The sequence below is a fragment of the Gigantopelta aegis genome, chromosome 6, assembly GCF_016097555.1.
Source record: "Gigantopelta aegis isolate Gae_Host chromosome 6, Gae_host_genome, whole genome shotgun sequence".
Classification (NCBI taxonomy): domain Eukaryota; kingdom Metazoa; phylum Mollusca; class Gastropoda; order Neomphalida; family Peltospiridae; genus Gigantopelta; species Gigantopelta aegis.
Window position 1 is genome coordinate 79920172 of NC_054704.1, and position 24924 is coordinate 79945095.

At 35.7% G+C, this 24924-nt stretch overlaps 1 protein-coding gene across 4 annotated transcripts; it reads left to right on the top strand.

The window, feature by feature from the left end:
* Positions 1-1449: 1449 nt before the first annotated feature.
* On the top strand, positions 1450-22719 carry LOC121376504 (post-GPI attachment to proteins factor 6-like). 4 transcript variants are annotated; one of them, XM_041504392.1, is made up of 14 exons: positions 1450-1596; positions 3931-4111; positions 5358-5565; positions 5872-6002; positions 6349-6644; positions 8702-9012; positions 9699-9898; positions 10822-10964; positions 11481-11659; positions 12939-13202; positions 16118-16331; positions 18423-18496; positions 19883-19904; positions 21691-22719. In XM_041504392.1, exons 1-13 carry the CDS (start codon positions 1530-1532, stop codon positions 19883-19885), a joined length of 2271 nt encoding a protein of 756 aa, XP_041360326.1. In that variant the 5' UTR covers positions 1450-1529; the 3' UTR covers positions 19886-19904; positions 21691-22719. The 4 variants fall into 4 exon arrangements, with proteins under 4 accessions (XP_041360326.1, XP_041360325.1, XP_041360324.1 ...); XM_041504391.1 differs by lacking the exon at positions 19883-19904; XM_041504390.1 differs by lacking the exons at positions 18423-18496; positions 19883-19904.
* The last annotated feature ends 2205 nt before the right edge of the window (positions 22720-24924 follow it).

Here is a 24924-nt window from a genome sequence, read left to right on the forward strand (position 1 = left end):
GGGGCACTAGTTGGGACAATAAAATCCGGAATCCATAAAAGGGCAATTGGTACTGCAACTTGTTACACTACCACTGGGCTACACTGCTGATAACGAATTTGGGGAGTTCCAGATTAAACCTCTCCGACAGAAACCGAGCACACCATAATGGTTAAGTTAGTTTTGTTTAATGAAACCACTAGAGCACACTCGTTCATTAATCATCGGCTACTGGATGTCAAACATTTAGTTATTGTGTCTTGATGAAACTCACTACATTTTTCCATTAAGGTCAGGTCATAGGTCATTCAGAACAAGCTGTTGTAGTGCACGCCTGTCATGGGTGTACGTATGTCAGCCCATGCCGGCTCGTTCGTCCAGGACAGGATTTTTCCACTAGCAGCAATGGATCTTTTATATGCACTTTAACACAGAGAGGACAGGATGCTCAAACTAAAGATTACTTATTTCACAATTCTTTCAGACATACTTTATAATTTGCCGTCGTGGTTAGGCCATCGGTCTACAGGCTGGTAGGTACTGGGTTCGGATCCCAGTCGTGACATGGGATTTTTAATCCAGATACCAACTCTAAACCCTGAGTGAGTGCTCTGCAGGGCTCAATTGGTAGGTGTAAACCACTTGCACCGACCAGTGATCCATAACTGGTTCAACAAAAGCCATGGTTTGTGCTATCCTGCCTGTGGGAAGAGCAAATAAAAGATCCCTTGCTGCCTGTCATAAAAGAGTAGCCTGTATGGCGACAGCAGGTTTCCTCTAAAAAACAGTCATAATGACCATATGTTTGACGTCCAATAGCCGATGATAAGATAAAAAATCAATGTGCTCTAGTGGTGTCGTTAAATAAAACAAACTTTTTTTTTAAAATATAATTTGCATGAAATGGTGGTAGGGGGGGGGGGGGGGCTGAAAACAATTTTAAACATTTTAACAATAAAAACGATCACAAGGAGACAGTCTCAGGCAGATGATTAATGAAATTCTGGACTCGGACTTAAGAATTTGGGCTACCAACGGCAATTTTGAGCCTGCTTATGGCATGCATACTGTTTGTTTTGGGGGTTTTTGTTCACTCATTTGCAGCAAATCAACAGGACTGACATGTTATTTTGCTATATATATTCGAAAAGCACAGATGTTATTTCATTTCATTTCAACTTATTTTCGTGCTTATATCCAGTTAAAGATTCAAGCACGCTCTCTTGGGCACACACCTCAGAAATCTGAGGACAGTGGGTTAGTTCTTAGTTGGTTAGTGAGAGAGAAGAGTAAGAGCCCTTAAGAACTAGCTCTGGGTTGGAGCCGGTACCGGGCTGCGAACCCTGTCCCTACCAGACTAGTCTGATGGCCGGTACAGATATAATACGAGCAGATAATTTAATGGTGTAGTGTAACTCTTGTTTCGAGTTATCTGCCCTTAATAGAACCTTGTATGGGGTAGGTCTAAAATTAAGGTCATTATTCATGGGTGGAAAAACCAACTTTCCGATTTGTTTTGATTTAACAAGAATGTGTCTGCTTTCTCCGGCATGACTTTCTTAATTAGTATTACTATTCTGTGCGTCTTGTTGCAGAACATAATCAGAAACACTGTTCGTAAGTATATGTATAATGTATGTAACCAGATGTCCAGTATAATTAGAGTATATACTATAGGCTACGTTATTCGCACCCTGTAATCTGTTGAATCGCGGTATCTTTTTTTTCGCGCCATTTGGGATCCCCACCCTTCCCTCTTTAAAAAAAAAAAATAATAATAATACATGCCATGTTCAAAATTAATTTTTCTACACAACCAAAATAGAGAGCAAAAACATATCAACCAGATAGGCCTACATGTACATGAAGCACATTGTCACGGATTTTATTTCCCTAAAAATTATTATAAATGACAATTACATTCATTTGGAAAACCCAGACCTCACAACCTTGGCTTGAGGCACTGGAAACCTGGACAATGAGGCCTGAAAACCTGGAGATTTCAGTAAAAACCTGGAAATTTACCTATTCATACATAATCAAGTGCTAAGCAAAATAAAGTGGTTGTTCTGTTGTGTAGAAAACAATATTTGTACTATTTCTAGTATTTGACAGGTGGCGTCAGGGAATTTTCACTTCTACGTCATGCATGTAAACTCTCAACGAGAATGCAAGAGACTGGTAGCGATAACCTTATTTGGCATTGATCTTCTAAATATGAATTGTTGTGTCCAGTACTCTCACTTTGTTTGTTATTTCTGGCCGGATTGGCTGAGAACTCGGTTGAGCAAGAACAGAAATTGTTTTAACTACAATGGATCTTTATCGCAAGAGAAAAAAACCCGTGAGATTTTCGCTGCTTACCGTGAGACCGTGAGATTTTGTGGAAAACCGTGAGACTTGAGAGGTCTGAAAACCAAACCACAATATTGTATACCCCAAAATTATTTAATTTAACCACAATGGAGGGAAATCCATGTGCATGTCAATCCATGTTAAAATTCCCAAGCCATATGGCCCATAGTAATACATGTTTAAATATGTAATTTTCTATGACGTAGGCCTAATGTCAACCCATGCAATTAAGAAAATGTCCACGGCAAAACAAACATGTCATTAAAAAAAAATATGAATATAGTCCAAGGCAAAAACGTGCCATGGAGAATTAAAAACTCCACGGTAGTTCCTTGGTGCATGGTCCTAATAATTTAAAACTCCACGGTAGTTCCTTGGTGCATGGTCCTAATAATTAAAAACTCCACGGTAGTTCCTTGGTGCATGGTCCTAATAATTAAAAACTCCACGGTAGTTCCTTGGTGCATGGTCCTAATAATTAAAAACTCCACGGTAGTTCCTTGGTGCATGGTCCTAATAATTAAAAACTCCACGGTAGTTCCTTGGTGCATGGTCCTAATAATTAAAAACTCCACGGTAGTTCCTTGGTGCATGGTCCTAATAATTAAAAACTCCACGGTAGTTCCTTGGTGCATGGTCCTAATAATTTAAAATCTTTCTTCGGTTTGTATAATTCTAACCAATCGTGTAATTGAAAGTTGACCGGTGGGTAAAAACCGATTGTAACCAATGATGAATGATGAAATTCCAACCAATGATGAATGCTAATGCTATGGAGAGAGAAAAAATATGTGCATTCCACACTCTCAGGGTTTTAGATTGTATTAAAGTCAAGGCGATAAACGTTGTGTCCAAAATACATATGTTCAAAATAATCACGCCCAAATGAAGTACAAACATGCTGATCTGAAAATGTTTTAACTCAAAACCACTGAAATGTTAAGTTTAATTACATTAAAAGAACTTGAAATACATTGCTGAATATTGACCTCTCTACAGGGTGTATATAACCAAATAAATTCCCATAGACGACAATAGTAACGTATGTGGCTAAAACTCCTACCTGCAGCATATCAATCGACATTTAACGCCACAGATTTAAAAACTACCACCCCTCAACTTTAAATTTAGGGGTCAAACTGCTCATTTTTGAGAACGGGTAGCGTCTATGACTACCCTAGTTCCACACAAAATTCGAGTACTTTTTTTTTAGTTACCCCATACATGTTTCAAGCATAAGGCTACTTGACACAGTGGTACTAGATGAAATAAAATTGAATATATTTTTTTTTACAACCAACACACTCACATTTATCATCAATCACAGGACTTGTGGTGTTGACTTCTCTATCAAAAGTTGGGTGCATCTCGAACTTTGTTATTTGGTTTAGTACTACCTACAGCAGCTGTTAGTGACAGTATTGACCTAAAAATACCCTTCCTGCACTCAGAAAAGACAAACATCTTCACTGTGGCTGAATTAGTGATATCTAAAGCTCTGCACTCTTCTTTAACGATTCCTCGCAATTTTGTTTGTTAAAACAATTTTCAGTTGTTTTACTCGATTGTTTCATGTTTGACTCATTATGTTTTTAGATGCAGACACTTTATACACAGGAGAAGTTCAGTGGTCCGTGGCAGAAAATGTCCATCCATACAGTGAATACAAAGATGTTTCCTTGTTGTCCGTGTACGTTCCACCCAATACTGAGCGGCTTCTGCTGCTGTTCCGAGGGGCCTCAGACCCAACAAGCTGTGGGCTGAAGAATATTACAGTGTAAGTTACTGGTATGCACTTAACACAGATAAGGCATAACATAATTAAGGTGTCTTCCCCTCGTCATTTCTTAACAGTATTTATCTGTGTATCAGCAAATGTATTAGTTATAGTGTAAACATTTATATGTAATTATGTACATTTGCGACAGGATCTTGCTCAGTCAGTTGAATGCTTGTTTGAGGTGCTACGGTCGTAGAAATAAGTCCCCTCCATAAACTTGTTCTTTCTTTCTTTCTTTTATTCTTTTTACGTTCCCCTATACCCCTATGGTTTCGGGAATGTCCCTCCAGAGTCAAACCACTGGACTTGTTCACTGATTCATCAAAGGCTGTCATATGTGCTGTCCTGTCTGTGGGAAAGTGCATATAAAAATCACTTGCTTCTGATGGAAAAATGTAGTGAGTTTCCTCACAGACTGCTTGTCAGAAATTATTAATAAGGAAGGAATGTTTTATTTAACGATGCACTCAACACATTTTATTTACGGTTATATACAAGACCTAGTGTACATGAAGATTACTAATTTTTGCTATTTTCCTCTACTAAAAGTGTCAATTAAAAATGTGTTTTTGTATGGGAAATATTTATTGATAGTTTTGTCTGGTCTTTACAGAGTGAAAAGGGGCAATATATACACTTCTTTTCCATCGTGTTAAATTTGGCATTTAGCTCACCATTAAAGTTTCTCATTCCAATTCAGGCAGGGGCCCAAGGGATCCGTGCCTCCCTATTTTTGGTAAAACTATATTACAGAATACACAAAACAAATTCAAACTTATCCCGTCTACCTGTCAAGGACCTTTAAATTCTATTTTAAAAAACCCCAACAAATTCTATTTTCAAAAAGAACAACAGGTTTTGGGTCCCCTCTATTTTAAAATCCTGGATCCGCACCTGCCATTTCTCACAAACTATTCATGTACGTCCTACATCAATGAAACTGTTTATAGTTACATCTATGAATGTTCATCTACATGTAAATGCACATTTAATTTTTTGTTTTACTTATTAGATTAAAACTTTATTAATTTGTCTTTTTAAGTTTATTGTATGGTGTTTTTATATCAATTTAGATGAATATGTGTGGATGCAACTGTCGACTACACTGAATAGTTTATGGTAGGTGAAACATTTAATCCCCCCTCCCCCAATGTACAATTTGTATACTTGTGACAGTGTTGATAATTGTGCTCAGTCACTTTGCTAAATTAATTTTTTGTTTCTATCTATTATTATTATGCAGTTATGTTCAACATGGCGGTTTTCCTGTTATAAACCCATACAATGAAAGCTTTCCAGATGACTTCCACCTCAAAAGATCATCTCTTAAACAGTTTGATGTCCCGTCAGATAATGTCACAATACGAGGGGTGATTGCCGGTCCACAGCCAGGGACGTGGTATGCTGCAGGGTTCATGCGCAAATTTGGGAATACACACCTATCACAAAAGGTAAATTATACAACACAGATCAGTGTTCTCGCTGGGTGAAAATTAAAGGAGGGTGGCCACGCGGCACCACTCCCTTAAAAAAAAAAAAAAACGGAAAAGCCAAAAAAAAGGGGAAGTAGCTTGGTTACCATATTGTTGTGTGTTGGTTGACCCAAGTGTGTCATAATGATTTCACTTGCACAATGAATGACATAATTTTGTGAAGTGATACAATAATCCTAACAATCGTTTCATAACATCAGTACGACACAAGCTCGTATAATAATCTCTATATAATACCCTTTTTTTCTGTGTTATTTACTACAGGGTTTTTCCAAGCAGTGTGCATACGCTCTGACTGTGGTGGCGGTGAACCAGGTGGTGGATGAAGTGTGGGATCTCGCCATTGAGGACAGCCAGACCGTCTATCTCGGGACTAACACTGAACGTCTGTTTAGGTACCTTTCCGTACAATTAATGTTGAGTTGGTGCATAGCAGAGAACATGTGTTAAAATTTGACATGAGTGAACAGTTTTTATGAGTTTCATAAAAATGGTATGACAGGCAAGCTCGTTTAGTATTTTATTTATTACAAACCAACTGCAAACAAGCCGCAACACAAAAGTAAACAGATGTCGAGACCTACCACATATTATTGTTCTACTAATTGGGTCAGCCGCCAATATTACACTAGTTAGATATTGAGTGATTGTTATGACATGAGCAATATCTTGCACTGATGTGTAATAAAACCAATTACCTCGCAATTTTCAGATGCTTGACAATCATTGTTCTCCCAACAGATTTCAAGTGCCAGACGATGTTGTTACCTATGACTTCACTGTGGACAAGTGTGTGGTACACACTGTAAACAAGACGACGGTTCTCTCCCCGTGTCCTCTGTACCTGACACTGTCCGAGGGATCTCTGCAGTCTGAGGGCTCGTACCATCTCAACTGCTCGGAACACAATATTACAACCTGTCATCTCGAGGTCGGGTCTCCGCCGATTGGAAAGTGGTCCTTTCTCAAACTTGTCAGAGATCTGCACGTTGAAAATCTGCAGGAATTTTCTTTCAGAATCAAGTTTACTTCTTACGGTAGAGTATGATTTATGTTGTTTGAATTAAAGTGTTCTTATTCTGTACTTTTTGTAAACAATATTTATTCATATAAATGAAGTGGATTGGCAAACATTGGTAAATGTATATAAATGCCTCACCATAAGATGATATTACATACTGGATAAATTTAAATTCTGTACTGCTAGTTTGTGTGAGAAATGAAATGATGATTGTTGCTAAACCTGTAGAGTAAAATATTTTCTAGCTATGGAAACAAAATAGATACTAATATACATAAAACAGACCCCACAAAAACACAAACATATACTTTAGATACATACATGTGTAATACGGTATACAAACCACATATACTCAATATACAATATATATAGGATATTGAGAACAACATAATCCTGTGTGAATAAATCCTCTTAAAGGGAGAGTAAACTCTAACATGAGCCTTATGGTGTTGGAAAGCTGCATACCCGGACCACCAACACATACTGACACTTTAACAAATGAAAAATGCATAATTTTAGAGTTAATAAAAAACCATGATTATTCCTGCTAAATGGGGGCAGCCATTTTCTTTACTTTTTGAGGTGTCCAGTACTCTATAACTTGGGGCAAAGTGACGTCGGCTCCAACCAACTCCTGTATGCACAGTGTAAACAAAAGCAGTAATTTGCGAAAAGGCGCTTCTCTTTGATCAACCAGACTTGTAAAACAACATAAATGACGTGATAATATAATAAACTATTTACCTAAATATATTTCAAGTTGCATTAATGGAACTAAATGGGGTTATAGTATTTTTCTCTGTTAAATAATCCAAATGTACACTATTAGGCCTATTGGCATGCTACATTACGTTGGAGTGATAATTTTCTTTTCTTTAGGACTACGTAATTGGTCATTTCTGTGATTTTAGATGAGAAAGTCTACTTAATCAATAGTTTTACAGAACTATTTACAGTAATAAACCATGAAACGCTACCATGATATGATCATTTGTTTACACTCTTTGACAAATATCACCTTTTAAATGTTACACTTTTTGTATATGTGTACATTATTCATTTTGTAAAATTTTATAATTATTGTTCTTTCTTTTTTTTCCTTTTCTTCTGACACCACCCCCACCCCCCCACCCCCCGGTAACCTTGTGATGACATAACATGGGACCGATTGACAATTTAATTTTTCCTCACCCCTGATACATATAGGAGTTAAAAGGTATAACGTATGTTCGGTTTTTTTTATCATTCCATTAGGCTAAATGTACACAATTGGATTTTCTTTTTGCCCGACCGGCCTTGGTGGCGTCGTGGCAGGCCATCGGTCTACAGGCTGGTAGGTACTGGGTTCGGATCCCAGTCGAGGCATGGGTTTTTTAATCCAGATACCGACTCCAAACCCTGAGTGAGTGCTCCGCAAGGCTCAATGGGTAGGTGTAAACCACTTGCACCGACCAGTGATCCATAACTGGTTCAACAAAGGCCATGGTTTGTGCTATCCTGCCTGTGGGAAGCGCAAATAAAAGATCCCTTGCTGCTAATCGGAAGAGTAGCCCATGTAATGGCGACAGCGGGTTTCCTCTCAAAATCTGTGGTCCTTAACCATATGTCTGACGCCATATAACCGTAAATAAAATGTGTTTAGTGCGTCGTTAAATAAAACACTTCTTTCTTTCTTTTTGCCGATGTGATCAAATGTTTTTTCTTTTCTTCATGCTTTGATGTTTATTTTTTCATTTATGTTTCAAGATAAAAACATACAAATGGCGAAACGCCACCATGACAATCATTTGTTTTACATTCTTTGGCAAATATCAACTTTTAAATGTTAGTTTATGCATACATGTATATTATTTATTTTTGTAAATTTTATTCCTTTTTTTCTTTCTTTCTTTTCTCCCCCCTTAGTGATGACGTCACATGGGACCGATTGACAATTTTATTTTCCCCCACCCCTGATATATATTGAATATTACCCTAGTAATATTCTTTGGAATTGGATAATTGCACCTTTTTCAATTGCTTTAAAAAAAAAGCATGCTCACCCTAAGTAATAATAAGTACCTCCTCTTGCAGAATGTGATAAGCCTGAACTACTGACACACATTGAGTTCAACAACTCGACACATCTGAACTTGACGGCGTACACTTCAAATACGCACAACACGGCAGCGTGTATCATTGCTTCTGCTCTTGGCAAGTTCACCTTTGAAAGCATCTTGTTCACATCTGCATTCCTCTTTCACAACTTTGACCTTCGTCCGAGCCCGGAGAACGAGCTGTTTGTGCCGGATGAATTCACCATGACGACCAGCTTCAGAATCATGAATGCGGAAGATACTGGCGGAACTTTAGAGCTTGGTCTGACATTTCTTGATGTTGGCATGGTAACTCTTTTCTTCTTTGTTTTAACATGTATCAAGATAAGCATCTATGGATGTCACTAAATATCAGTGCATTTCAAAAGAAAAAGTAAATAGTGTTCAATGATACCTCAGCACTTTACTCATTTAAAAAGTTATGGTCAGTATTGAAGAAGTTAGCCTAAACACATCAGTTACAGGAAAGGTGGGATGTCTCCCAGTGGTAAAGTGCTCATCTGATGTGCAATCAGTGTAGGATCAATCCCCATCAGTGGCACTTTGGAATATTTCTCGGCCAGTACACCATAGCTGGTATATTAAAGGCTATGGTATGTCCTATCCTGTCTGTGGGATGGTGTATATAAAAGATTCCTTGCTACATATGGAAAAAATATGGCAGGTTTTCCTCTCTAAGAATGTTTGAAATCCAATAGCAGATTATTAATAAATCAATGTGCTCTAGTGGTGTTGTTAAACAAAACAAACTTTAAAATTGAGGAACTTAGCCTGTTAAATACAACAGTTACCTAGTCTAACAGAACAACTGTAGATTCTTTCTGCTGAAGTTTGGTGGTCGTTTATTTGAAACCAGGGCCCTGTTTTACGAAGCGATCTTAGCACTAAGATCACCTAAAATGCATGATATCGCTGTGCACTTAAGGTGATCGTAGCGCTAAGATCACTTTGTAAAACGGAGCCCTTGTTTATAGTTTCAGGGAACAGCTGTTTGGATGTGTCTGATGAAGGATCGTATTCCCTACAAAGCGTTTCTTAAGACCTGCACTAATGGCGTCCTGCTAAAAGTTAACAGTAGCGACAATCAGACCGATGTTGCCTACATCCCGTATCCCGAGGCTGGAGTGTGGTACATAGCGTTCAAGAGTGTGTGCTTCAATCCTAAACACATTGAGTAAGTACACACGTCTCAAAATAAACATCTGTTCAGAAATGATTTTGGGTTTTTTTGGGGGGGGGGGGGGGTGTTTGGAAATGATCTTTCCATAAACATCATGTGAAACTCGGAAACTTTCAGATTTATAAAGTTTTTGTGCATTTTTAGAGAGTTGAAGTAAAATATTTGTGATTTATTATAATTCTTAAAGAATTGATCATAGTTAACTACAAGGACATATTTTTTTGTTTAGGGTTTTTTTTTTGGTGTGGTGGGGGGAGACTCATTACCATGTCCCTTCCTTTTTCCATACCATGTGCAATTTTGACTACTGTAAGTAAGGCCCAAAAAAAATTGTTGGTTTCTGGTAAGACCTACCGGGTAAGTTCCAGAATTGATGCAGTGATGTGGGGGTTTTTTCTTTCTTTTTTTAAAGCATGGTTTGCCCAAAAAAGGTGGATATATTTGATACCAGAATAAGGCGCATATTTAAATTGAATTCAGAATGCACACCCTAGTTCATGCGTGATGGCATTTTGACTTAAAATGCGGTTTTACGTCACAGCAAGAAATGTCCGGCAAAAATTGACGTCATATCATGGGAATTAATTTTTTTTAATGTTGACGCGTAAGGGTCAAAATCGACGTGCGTGCTGATTAGAGACCAAAGATTTATTTTATTTGGCCTAATAGCCAGATGATATATAGATTGCATATTTTAATATTTTAGTCTTCAGATCAGAGTTGGGAGTTAGTCGCACTGTTTACACAAAACATGGCCATTCACTGCAAAGAACCATATCCATATAATACTTCTTAAAATATATTTAACCTAATAAGATTTTTTAAATTTTAGTTTTTATGACATGTATTTAGAATCACTATTAAATATGTTATTAACTATTAAGAAAAGTTAGTAATCATAATTTTTTTAAATTTAGGAATGTTGAAAACTGTAACAAGACCCCTGCTGTACGTTTTTCTGTGACGTTGGCTCCATGTTTCCGTAAATGTGGATCGTATGGAAAGTGTTCCCAGTTCATCAGTGGTATTTACGTATTTACCACCTGTGAATGTTATGCTGGTGAGATTTATTACTTTTATTACTATCATTTTACAGCAGGTCAGTAAGAACATTATGTGAGATGGGGAGAGGGAGGCATTTGTTTTTTAATAAAACATAAATAAATAAATGTTTTGGTCCTCAAGTGAGGAATACAGCCCCCCCCCCCCCCCCCCCCCCCCCCCCCCCCCCCCCCCAGCACTACTGATTTTTATTTTCCTATAAAGGTGCATTATCACATATATAATCATCATATTTGCTATGTATTATATAAAAATATATGCTAGAATATTTAATATTAAAAACATTTCTTGAAAAGAAAGTTTGATTTAGCTTAACAAATTTTTTAAAAATTCAGTTCTGGTAACAATTATTCCTGTCATGCTTTTTTTATCTTCCTTTTTTTAATGCAGAAAAAAATGTAAAATATATCTTTAAACAACATTTTAATGTGATGAATGGATGCAGTAGAACAAATATTTTAGAGGGTTATCCCAGTGATTAATAACCAATGTGACTGTTGTTTTTTTCTGACAGGTTGGCGAGGTTATGGCTGCACAGATGGTTCACAAGCCAATTCATTGACAATCGAATTGCTGTCTACTCTGTTGCTGACGTTCAGTAATCTGTTTTTCATCCCAGGAATTTATCTGGCTGTTCGGCGGCACTTTTATGTGGAGGCGGTGGCCTTCCTATTCAATATGTTCTTCTCTACAGTAAGTATTTCATGGTAGAACATTGGTTGACAGCAATATGTGTATAAAGCTTGGATTCCATTAAAGCGTTTGCATTGCGTTTTTTTCAAACTACGATTCCATTAATGTGTTTGCCTTGCGTTTGCAGTATGTGTTTGAGATACAAAAACCCTGATAATCCTGTTTCAATAATATCCAATGGCAGTAGGGTATTCTGTCTTTACCGCCGCTGGAATAGGACAGGAAATATGGCCCACAGTGCATCAAAGATAAAAAGATATTACATGAACAGGATTATTTGCATCCCTGTATGAGGACAATGTAGCATCATAAAGATAGTCATGTTGCCTCACAAGTTCAATTAGTTTTTCTGTTTCGGTGACAGAAATTTTGTTTTGTTCCTCGGGGCATTTTGCTAAAACCAAAACACATGTAGGAAACAAGGGAATACCCAAGAAATACCCTCTTCCTGACGTCACTTCTTCCGTCCATTAAAATGCGTTTGCGTTCTCAATCGCTACATGGACCAATTGAAAAGTAACGCAATCACATAATGCAAACGCAATGCTACCGCAAACACATTAATGGAAACAATCATACATATTTCAACCTGTTCTAATTTTAACACAAATGCCAACACATATTGCAAACGCATTAATGGAATCATAGCTTAACACAATTAATCAGCTAGCTAAAGACAACCTATGTCACAATTGTTGCTAATACACAGAGTTTGACAGTTTTATTAGCCCGACACCCAAGGACTGTGCTTGTTAACATCGGGCTAGTGACAAATGCAAATCCAATAGTCTCGTGGGCTAGTTGCTTTTTAAAAAAATTGAAATAAAAAATATATATTAAAAAAAAAAAAAAAAAAAAAAAAAAAATCTCCACTTGCTCAAAGTAATTTTTGTTTCATCTACTGAAATTTGTTTGATAAATTTTATTCTGATGTTGGTCATCCCACAGAATGAGCAAACTAATTAGTATATAATAATATTCCACTAGCTTTTTACAAACTGCCCTAATGCTTCATGTTAAAACTAGGGACTGCATAGTCAGCAAACAGTAGCATGACTCATGTTACTAAACACAACTTTTTATACTGGGATGTGATTTTTCAACTTTCTGTTTGATTTCAGCCTTTGTTGTTTTTTGTTGAGATAAACAATTTTATACACAAAACACGCCAGTTGTGTTTATACCAGCGATACGGATAAGATGGTCTTTGATAAACACTTAGAATAATTGAATATTTTCTCTTTTATTTTATTTATTTGTTACTCTCTTTTTGTTTCAGTTTTATCATGCCTGTGACAGCAGTGAAATATACCAGTTCTGCATAATGAAGTACGACACGCTTGGTTTCTCAGACTTCCTTGGATCTTTCCTGTCTTTCTGGATGGTTCTTCTTGCCATGGCTAAAATACCTCACAAAGTCCGGCAGGGTTTGCACATGTTTGGAGTCCTTATGATAGCAGTTTTCATGAATTACGATCGTCATGGTTCCTGGGAAACGATAGTGCCTCTCTGTGTAGGTGGTATCATTACAGCTGGTTCTTGGGTATGTAGCAATTATTTTTAGGATATTAAATGATCTTCCATTTTGTGTTCAAAGTGAAATAATTTTCATTTGTCATGAGCTTAAGTTTAAGTGTAATATTCTATTTATTACCCATGATCGATTTTAATTTATAGGACAGATTGTATTTGGTTGATGTTCCAGTTATAGTCTGTCCCACAGTGAACGTGTTTATTTATTTCTGAGCCAATTATTTTCTAAATTGCAAAAACAAAAATAGTTGTTGTTTTTTGCTATTTTCAAAACACTTTTACTTTTTTTCTTAAGTCAAACCAAACTAAAATTATTTACAAAAAACATTTTTGGAGGGGGATGTTACTATATTGTGTGAATATATACATATATAAATAACATATGTACATTCATTAACCTCTGACTGAAATACAAATATTTAAATGCAGTGTTATTTAATTATTTTTTAAAGATGAAAAAAGAAACATAATAGACGTAAAAAAGACTCCTTTTTTTTTGGTAAATGAGATCTAGGCCTATTCCTACATACCTATTATCATTTCTTTTCCGTCTACTTTTGAATTGTCTTTTGTCTAAATTTCATTTCTTGTTTAAAGAAAGTAGAAAGTTAAACGCTTTTTGAGACTTCACGTAAGCTTTGTAGGCTAACGGAACTTTATGAACTAATTGAGACAATGTTACTAACTTCGTCGATTTCCATAATGAGTTTGTTTGTGTAGGTTAAAGAAGCCATTATTTAAGTTTTGATTGGATTGGTACGTCTTAGAAGATGTCTATTAAATAAGTGTATATAGCAAAGATAAGTACCAGTCATATATTAAAATCTTGCAGGGACGCTACCATTCTCGTCACATTTATAATTTTTCTGGTATTATTAAACAGGTTTTTCTATCCGCTACATAAGGTAAATAGTGGCAATCAATATACAAAGTTATTTTACATGCGCTGGCTGTTAAGTGTAATCTGCGTTATTTTTCACTCTCGCCAGATTGAAATTACGTGCGCTGTATGAGCACGATGGCACTCACACACCTTAAAAGACAAGTTCTGGTTACATGTGAAAGGAAATCAAAATAATTGACTTGTAGATCTTTATTCATATGATTGTGGTGGTTCGCTGGGGTTTTTTTCATACGATCATCATCATGGTGGTTGAAATTTTGTTTTCCCCAACTGGCCATCGGGCTCCAACAATGTACTTATTTGGTAACTATATTGAAGACAAGTAATTTATGCATTTAAAAAAATTCTGTCAGTGAATTGATCACAATGGTTACAATTTTTACGGTCCAGGTTAAAAAAGTAACGGGTTGGTGCAGGGTCAGGATGGCCCTAGGGAAACACTGAGGTTGTTGTTTTTATAATGAAGGTTTTAATGACAAAATATTAATTTAAAACTGTGTCTAATGACCTCACATTACCATCTTACATTAATATGATGTCATATATTACCAACGACATCATGTTAAACGCATGTGCATGATATCCCATGTAGGATAGAAATTTCTCACATAGCTTTCTTTCTTTCTATGCTATATACCTGCGGATGAGAGAAAATTATTTCTGTGACATTCAGAAGCAAGATTAGCAAAAACACCTACCCACATGCATAAACTGTCATGACCATGTAAATAATGTCTTAAATTTAATGCACAAACGAACAATGGGTAACACAAAACTAGACTGGTTTTTAAGTGACATGTGAACGAAATGATTTTTTGGGGGTTGGCATTCAGATGCAGGAGTTGGAAAAAAACATCTACACACACAATCGTGCATGGATGCACATGCACACACTTTCTCACTCAAATTCATGCACACGCACACACACACATAGACACTGACACTAACATATAAACACACACAAACACACACACTAACTCACTCAGACACAAACACACGTCTCCAAGGCAGGGCTCGAACTTAACGACGGCACCGACAGCAATTGCCATCATTGAGATATAAATTGCCGTAGGTAGAGAGCATCACCGATGGCACTTTTCTACCATCGGTAAAGCTGCTCAACAATGGCAAAATATATATACCTAGTGTGCATTGTCTGCCAATATTTAACATTTACACATTTGAAATGTGTCTACATAGAGCAAAATAGCCTTTCACTCATATTTATTTGTCACTTATTAAAAAATTGCCATAGGCAGATTCACAATAGCCGTCGGTAGGACGTTTCACCCATGACAATTCTTTTAAAAATTGCCGTGGGACACAAATTCAAGCCCTGCAAGGGACAATATTTAAAATTTTTGCTAACCGGATATTGGTGCACATGATTGTTACCCTTTTTAGATGTAAAAAATCAGTCTAGAAACATTTTTTAAATACATTTAGTTTGCAGTTGTTAATTTTATAATATATTGTCTCACCATGTGATTTGGGTTTTTTATTTTTTTATTTTTTTGGTAAATATTTATTACCCCAGATAGCAATAGTAGTATCAGGGTGTTCACATGATAATTTAAACTTCTGTAATCAGTTGACTGTTTGTGTAAAATTAAATTTGTGTAACTGACATGAAGAGAACAACAGTTCGATTGTGCCCTGTATCTGCCCTGCTTGATAAAAAAAGAAGAAAAAAAAGACTTTTGAGAATTGAAAGTTTTTGGAATCTGTCTATGGGTGATAAAAAAAACCACCCCGACAAATAACCCATTTGATAAGCCCATTACATCCATGTATAATGTCCTAAATTTACTGCTCATACAAAAAATGATGACTTGATCAAGTACTGTACAGACAACATTTTCAGCAGCTTGCATGGTTAAAGAAAGGTAACATTTACATCAAAAAATTTATTCATCCTGAGTATTTTCTACACTACACTTGATATTCATAATATAGAAAATGCTAAAGGAAAAAAATATATAAATAAATAAATTATGCTTCATTGAGCGTTTCTGTTTCAGATTTTCCGGATCATCAGGTTTCGGACATTGTTTCCATCAAAAAAGCGATGGCTAAAATTTTTGCTCCCAGGATTCCTCTTGTCCATAACAGGGGTGGTTGTTTTCTCAGCGGTCGAAACTGAAGAGAACTATATGTACACTCACAGCTTTTGGCACATGACGATAACACTGTCGATTGTTTTTCTGCTGCCACCAAGAAAGTCACAAACGAAAGGTATAGAGGACTCTCCGCCTAGTAGCTCTGCATTTGAACAGTTTACAGTGGATATCTTAAACTAATATTTCAGCTTTCAGTGTTAACCTCTTGGTTTTCTCCATGTGGAGATGTGCACATAGTATGGCTTTACAGGGAACATTTTGTTTTTAAAATGTTGATTAGCGATAAAATTTACATGTTTCTGAGGCTACATACTCTTGCTTCGAATATAAATATCTGTATATGCAATACAATTACATTTCTGGCCATTCTCTGGTCGATAGCAACCAAGAGGCCGGACCGGGAGACTGTACCTCCAGTTTTAACTACGGTACTCTATATAAATCCGATTTAAAATATGACTTGTGACAAAAATCCAGAATGTATTTATCCGTATAATGCTTTATAAATATTTAAATCATGTTAAATACGATAAATATCTGTATACATACATACATGTGCATACACGCACATATTAATATTATTTCAGCCCATATCCGATATTTACTGTGTATGAATCCAATCCGATGGTTTCTCGGGCGTTAACAACAAAATATTTTTATTTCTTGATAAACAATAAGTATTTCTTGGATGTTGACAGAATGTTCGGGTTCCTACTGAGAGAATAATTAATAATAATGCTAATTCACATTCCTATTGTTCATGCTCCCCAATTTGTAAGTGAGGCTATTTTGGCGAGATCTCGCGTGAGTTCACGGTTAGGGTCCTCGATTTACCCCACAACTTGCACATGCGCAGTGGAATGTGACAGAAGTCTGTTGTGTAGCAACCTCTTAAATTTGTGTAGCGAATTGCAATGCGATACTGAACAAAATGTTCCCTGCTTTAACCAGTCAGTTTACTCCATATTAAGTTTTTACATGATGTACACTTTAGTATGGCTTTATTTAACCTGTTAGTTTCCTCCATGTGGAGTTTGATAATGTACACATTAGTACAATCTGATTAAAATAGCTCTACTGGGTTTACCAGTGGATCTAACAGCATTGCGTGGACTCCCATGTCCAGGTGACATTTCATCTATAAATAATAATCGACCAATTACACTTCGCCTTTTATCGCATTATTTGGGAGCATACGAATTCTAACAATATTTATACAAAAGGCGAACTTGTTGGTCTGTTTCAACATTGAAAAAACAGGGGGAGAAGTGCAGTAATAAACTCTGGATTTTATGGTTATACTATTACAGTTTTTTGTTTCGTCTTGAAACTAATTTTATATAAAATCATTTCGTATACCCTTGGCATAATCCTGAATGTTATCAAATTCTTTTCAAATAACTGGCATGATTTTGTAAGTAAGGTTTTGATTGGTCGAATGAAAGGTCAACTGGACATGAGATCCAAAGGGCTGCTGTTAGATCCACATGTAATAGTGGAGCTAATTTTAATTAGATTGACATTAGTATGGCTTTATATGCATGTTATTTCATGTGCATATGCATCTTATTATTTGTATTAACATTTATTATTGTGCACGGGTTTCAGATTTAACCACCACACTCATTTTCTATTTAACATTTATCTTCTTAGTTGCCTTCACTTTGATATTGCTATCATTGGAAATTTTGTGTGTGTGTGCTGTGTATTAATTTATTGTTACTATGCATGTAGTGATGTAGGCAGTGCTTAGAAATATGGGTTGTGTATTAATTTATTGTTACTATTCAATATGTATGCTGATGTAGGTTCTAGAAAAAGATGATATGCAAGTATAGAAACTCCTACCTTTAATACCGGATTTCCTTGGTGTCCAAACACAAATTCAAGACTCATAAATTTAATTTCCTCTAATGGAACATTGCGTTTCATCGCATTTTAATTGTCCTTTCCTCCAAAATGTGTCCGATGGCACAGATTTCAACCTAGGATTTCAAGTATTTCCAGGAACCCTCTAGATTTCCTCTTTTTTTACAGTTCACCAATTACCACCCCTGTATATTGTAACCATATCACCTATATTGACTTTGCTCAGATCTTCTAGGACAAAAAGCATGCTGTTTTTGTCGTATGCCATTTTGCTTTTTTATGGAATACTCTTTTCTTTTTTTTCCTTTTTTTTTTTTTCCTTTTTTTTCTCATAAAGGTCACAGTCACATGGTAAGGGACATACTGGTATCGAAGAGGCGCCACAAGAAAGTTCATTTTACAAGGGATTATGTAAGATTATGTTTTTAAAACATTACACAGACTTTGGTATTCTTTGTAGAGTGTAAAAATCAAACTTCCTTGTCAAAATAGTTTCGAGGCTCTTCAGCAGACATATACTAGTAATAAGATAGGTTCTCTGCAGAATTAAATTTTTTTATTCTGGATTGACATAGGGCATTTCATAGTTCATTCAGTAAACAGTTACTTTATTAAAGAGATGTCCAATGCACAGAAATTAGGGGTAATAACATGCATCTCAAAAACCAAATAAACCAAAACAATATCTTAAAAACTGGAGACCATTGACTTTATTAAACTGCGTTGGCAAATTGGCCTCTGGTTGTATAGATAACAGAATAAAGCAGGTTCTTGAAAAAATAATACATAAAGACCAGACCGGTTTTATTAAGGGTAGGTACATTGGAAAAAACATTAGATTAATATTCGACATTATGCATTATACAGAAGTACAAAATATCCCCAGATTATTATTATTGGTCGATTTTGAAAAACAAACTTTTTAAGTCAGTAGTAAAAGCATGCACCTGTTGCTTGGTCAGTCTAGGAAATATCCCTGCCAGGTACTATCCTGTGTGGGATTTTGTATATATAAGATCCCTTGCTGCTAATTGAAAAGAGTAGCCCATGACATGGTGAAACCGGCCTCGGTGGTGTCGTGGTTAGGCCATCGGTCTACAGTCTGGTAGGTACTGGGTTCGGATCCCAGTCGAGGCATGGGATTTTAATCCAGATACCGACTCCAAACCCTGAGTGCTCCACAAGGCTCAATGGGTAGGTGTAAGCCACTTGCACCGACCAGTGATCTATAACTGGTTCAACAAAGGCCATGGTTTGTGCTATCCTGCCTGTGGGAAGCGCAAATAAAAGATCCCTTGCTGCCTGTCGTAAAAGAGTAGCCTATGTGGCGACTGCGGGTTTCCTCTAAAAACAGTGTCAGAATGACCATATGTTTGACGTCCAATAGCCGATGATACGTTAAAAAATCAATGTGCTCTAGTGGCGTCGTTAAATAAAACAAACTTTACTTTACTTTTTATGACATGGTGAAAGTGGGTTTCTTCTCATTAACTGTGTGGTCCTTAACCATATATCTGATGCCATAATTATAACCATAATTAAAATATGTTGAGTGTGTCGTTAAATAAAACTTTCCTTTCCTTTCCTTCCCAAATCATGATTGCAGTTTAAACTTGGGGCCTCAATAAAAAAAATAGTGTTCCATTTAATCCTTTGAGGAATTGTTTCATGTTTGATATCTTCACAAAATAATTTTATTTTAAGGTCTTTTATTTTTGTTATGTCCCATAAAGATTAGTATTATATAGTGTTATTATCATTAAATAAACTGCATGTGTTCCCATTTCATTTCTTTAGTGATTCAAGAAAGCTACAATAAGTATGCCTGGCTTGCATTTTATGTAGTTATTGTATTTTTGTTGTTTTTAATAGTAAATAAAGATTTGCATGTAACTACTAAACAACTAATCCATGACATCATTATTACTCTAAGTGATTTGTATTCCTTACACACCTGTTGAACTAAACACTGCAAGATTGGTATTTTGCTCATTTATATCAGAAATTGATTTACAGACTTAGGAGATAACCATATGGAGGTTTTAGATTTGCAGGTGTTCTTGTCTATTTGATCCCGCAAATGTCATTTTTGACTGAAAGCATTAGCCTGAGGTTAAAAATGAAACATTTGCGAGCATCAAATAAACAATAACACCTGCAAATCTAAAAACTCAATATGGTTATATCTATTGTAAACTGAATAATTTTTCTACAGAACTAACTGTATATTTGGTATTTTGTGGAAAAAAATACCTGGCTACAATCTAAATGTAGACCCTTGAATCATCAACTTCGCCTGTTCCAATTGCTAATGACGTCACTTTCTAATGACGTCATTTGCTTTCCGGGTGTTATTTTCATTTGATCCCAGAAAAAGAATGTAATTAACCAATCACAGTACAGAACACACTTGCCATCAGTTTACAGAGCTCCATAGCAGTGACCTAGGGTGTCAATTCAAAGTAGGCAAGACATCAGTGTAATCTTTGCACATAGTATGTCGTGTACCTTTAAGACTATAGTTTGTTTCCTGTTTTTGCAAGTAGATGTAACCTTTAATTTTGGCTTTTTGGTAACAAGAGCTGGTTGAATGTGTTTTTGATTTTTCTCATTTAGCTAGAGTACATTATGGGCCGAATTTACGAAGCCTGTTTATGTGTTACACACATATAACTACACACATTTGCAATGCTTAAATACCTGCATTTAAGAAAAACAGGCATCGTAAATTTGGCCCTGTATTTCTTTGTTTAATTATGTTTTAATTTTGTATACTGTTCAATATGTTGTTGTTATTATTACAAATACCTGTGATTATATTTTGTTATTTGTTAAATTTACTTTATTGGTTTGTTATAACCATCCTTACAGTGCTTTTGGAAGGATGGATAGGGTGTGGACGGATATAAAGTGTTATGTTTGCTTTACTTTACTGTTAATCTTTGAACATTTAAGGCTGGAATTACAATGCCTGTTTTTCTTAAACAGTTGTTTATGTATGTACAGTAAGACAAAAACAGGTTTTATGAATTCGGTTCTTAAAATTTGATTTCTTCTACTCTTAGCTGAGAAATAAGTTGTTGATATTTTTTAATGTAAATATATATTTATGTCTTTTGAACTTGGTTATTCTTCAGTTTGTGATAGCATCGCAGGTTTTAAGCTAAATATAAAATATATTTGCAGTTGGTCAGCTGTTATTTTCAAGTGTGAAGACATTTGTTTTAGCAACAAATAACACAAAATTAAAGCTTGTTAAATGGCTGTCTACTAGATGTCTTAAGCAATACATTCCCTAAATTAAATTTTTATGAGAACTTTAATATTTTGTGTGTTATAATTCCATACAGTGCAATTTGTAAAACATTCACCTTTTGTGCAATTGCAAGCTGTGTTATTATTGCAATGTAGTCCATTTATTTTTAATTACGCTGTTTATTTCTCATTGTGTTTAAAGTGTATAATTACATCTTCTCTTGCCACTGCCAGGTCAAATGAAATGACTTATGTTGATTAGTGTAATGAATGGCATTTATGGTAAAATTTCTCTAAAGTTCTTTAATATGACCATTATGTGAAAGCAACACTAATGAATTTTCTTTCAGAGTTGAAGATACAGACAGTATCCAGTTGCCCGAGTAGTGAAATGCTCGACCCTGCCGACTCTTCGGAACAAAATCTGATCACTTAGGAACCATTCAAGATATTGAGCGGACATTTTGTGAAAGTTATATCATTAATGATCATTTCATTTCATTTCAACTTATTTTCATGCTTATATCCAATTAAGGTTCAAACACGCTGTTCTTGGGTTGTCTGTCCAGGTCAGTGCGTTACTTGATAGTTGGTTAGTGGTTAGTGAGAGAGAAGAGGGTGTAGTGGCCTTACATTCTATCCACTGAGCCCGTAAAAAGTTGCTCTGGATTGGAGCCGGTACCTAGCTACGTAACCTGTACCTACCAGCCTGTAGTCGGGTGGCTTAACCACTGCACCACCGAGGCTGGTCTTAAGGATTTATTCAAGGGCCATAACTCTGACAAAAATTAAATTTATTCATGTTTGACATTTATGGCCCTTGAACTTAGAAGATTTGTGGGACATGTTTTGCTGGTTTCAAATAGAAAATTTGAATCAATATCGTTCAGTATTAGTATTCTGTTTGTCCACCATGTGTAGCACTGTTTGTTTGACACTTGGCTGACAAAAGACACATTATCATTATTGTGATGCACAGTCATTCCTCACTGATACTGGCTAGTGCCACTCTATATCAGTTAGTTCACTCCAGTGCTCCACAACTGGCATGGTGCATACAAAAGACCCCTTGCTGCTAATAAAAAATAGTAGCCCATGGTTTGACGGCAGCAGGTTACCTATCTCGTTATCTATGTGGTCATTAACCATAATTAGGTCTGACACCATATAACCATAAATAGAAATGTGTTGAGTGTGTCATTAAATACCTTTAATTATTTTCATTCCACATTCTCTCTCCAGTAAGAGCTAGGAGTCAAGTAAGGGTAATCTAATATATATATATCACTGAATGAATGAATGTTTAACGACACCCCAGCACGAAAAATACATCGGCTATTGGGTGTCAAACTATAGTAATGGAAACAAATAAGGTGATGATCAACATCAACAGAAAAATTCAAGATATAAATAAAAACAGTGTAAAGAACTGTGCAAAAATACAAATACAAATATCACAGATAGATACTGACTTTTACTCTAAACTTCAGTTTGTGCTGTATTGACCATTCTCAAAGAGAATGTTACACCCCTGCACCACGGTGAGGTTACAGCACGCGCAGGGGGTATATATATCACAGATAAAAACAATTGTGCAGATTTTAGTGGGGTTTTTGTTATTGTTCGTGGTAGGGGCGGGACATAGTCCAATGATTAAGCACTCGCCTGATGAGTGGTTAATTAAGGGCTATTTCTCATTCCAGCCAGTGCACCACGACTCGTATATCAAAGGCCTTGGTATGTGTTATCCAGTCTATTGGGAAAAAGTAGCGTGTTTCCTCTCTAAGACAGTATATATCAGAATAACCAAAAATTTTACCTCCAATAGCTGATTAATAAATCAATTTGCTCTAGTGGTGTCATTAAACAAAACAAATTTTAACTTTGTTCATGGTAATCCTTTACTTTTCATGACCCTGTAGATTTTCCCAATGTCTTTATTTAATTCCCAATATTTGCTATGTGTGTATGCCTGCTTGCATGTGTCCAGTTAGTTCTGTTTTAAAATATTGTTTATAAAACAGCATAATAATTAGCAGTAGTTTGAGTTGGGTTTGTAATATGCTGAGATAATTTTTCATTATTTTATCTTGTTTTCTTTTCATCAGGGTTTTTTCTTTCCTTTTTCTTTTTTCATAACATCATCTCTGTGTACTTTGAAATGATCTTACATGATGAAATAGAAATAAAGTGCTGACGCTTAAAATGTATAAACTGTTTCAGTCATTATACATATTAGTGTATTATACTGTATATTTTATCAGAATGCAGCTGCATAAAAACAATTATCCTGCAGCCATAGTTTGTACTGTTAGATCATTAAAGGTCCATTATCATAACTATACTGGTATGCCATATTTTGACATGTCTATATTTGTGAGTTTATGATATCATAAATAACTTTAAATTGATGAATTCCACAAATAGTTGACCCTAAAATTTCCATTTATAATAGTTTGCCACTGGGTATAAATATTGGTTTTCCCAAGTATTCATGGTAAAACCTATTATTGTCTCAGTAAAATGTTATCCATTACTATGAAGACCTCCAAACAATTTTCATACACTACGATTGTCATTTTCCCAATATCATAGTTCCTATAGCTTAACTTCGGTGATTGGATAAGAACCGGTGCATTCAGCATGGTATGGCCGTAGACCAAAAAAGGTCCTAAAGAGTTTTGATGTTACAGTGATGCATGTGAAATTGTTATAGCATTAATAGTATACAAGATTTACAGAAATATTATATAGTCATTTAAAAAAATTTAAACATTGTTTACAAACATACATTCAGCAGAATATATAACTGAATGTTTTCTTTCTGTGTATATGTTTACATGTCAGTGGTGGATCCAGAAAATCCATTGGGGGGGAGGGGGGCAATGCCAATGGAACTTTGGGGGAGGTTTGGAGGGGATCTTTAAAAAAAGAAAAAATTTATATAATAAAATAATTACTGTGGCAAAATTGGGGGGGGGGGATGACGCGCCCCCCCCCCCCCCCCCCAGAAATCCGCTTCTGCATGTGTTTTGTAAAAAAAAATATGAGTATCAACCCAGTGACAAATAATGTTCACAGCATAATATAAACTTTTTAATGATTTTATTTTGTTACTGTGTTTACTATTATTACCAGTATTTACCAGTGAATCTATTACATACTGTAAAACATGAAATGTAATGTGCAAGAGAAATTATGCAAAAATTGTTACTCATTAATTCACTTAACAGCCAGTTGGTTAACAATCATATCAATATTTTAAGGTTAGCTTTGCAAAGAATGAGTTTTACTGTTTCTTCAAAAGACTATCCACTATTATCAGTGTTTGAAATGAGCACTTGTCTGTTGTCCCGACAAGTGAAAATCTATTCGGACAAGCAAACTGTGCCTCGGTGGTTGTCAAGTGGACAAGTAAAATATTTCAGTGCAATTTCATTTTGTGCAATCACAACAACATCGTGGTACATGAATAAAACACAATTTATTTGGACAAATGAAAATATTGGCAGACAAATAGATTTCTAGATCTATTTTTCCAGTGGACTAGTAAAATGTTTTGCTTATTTCTATCACTGATTATG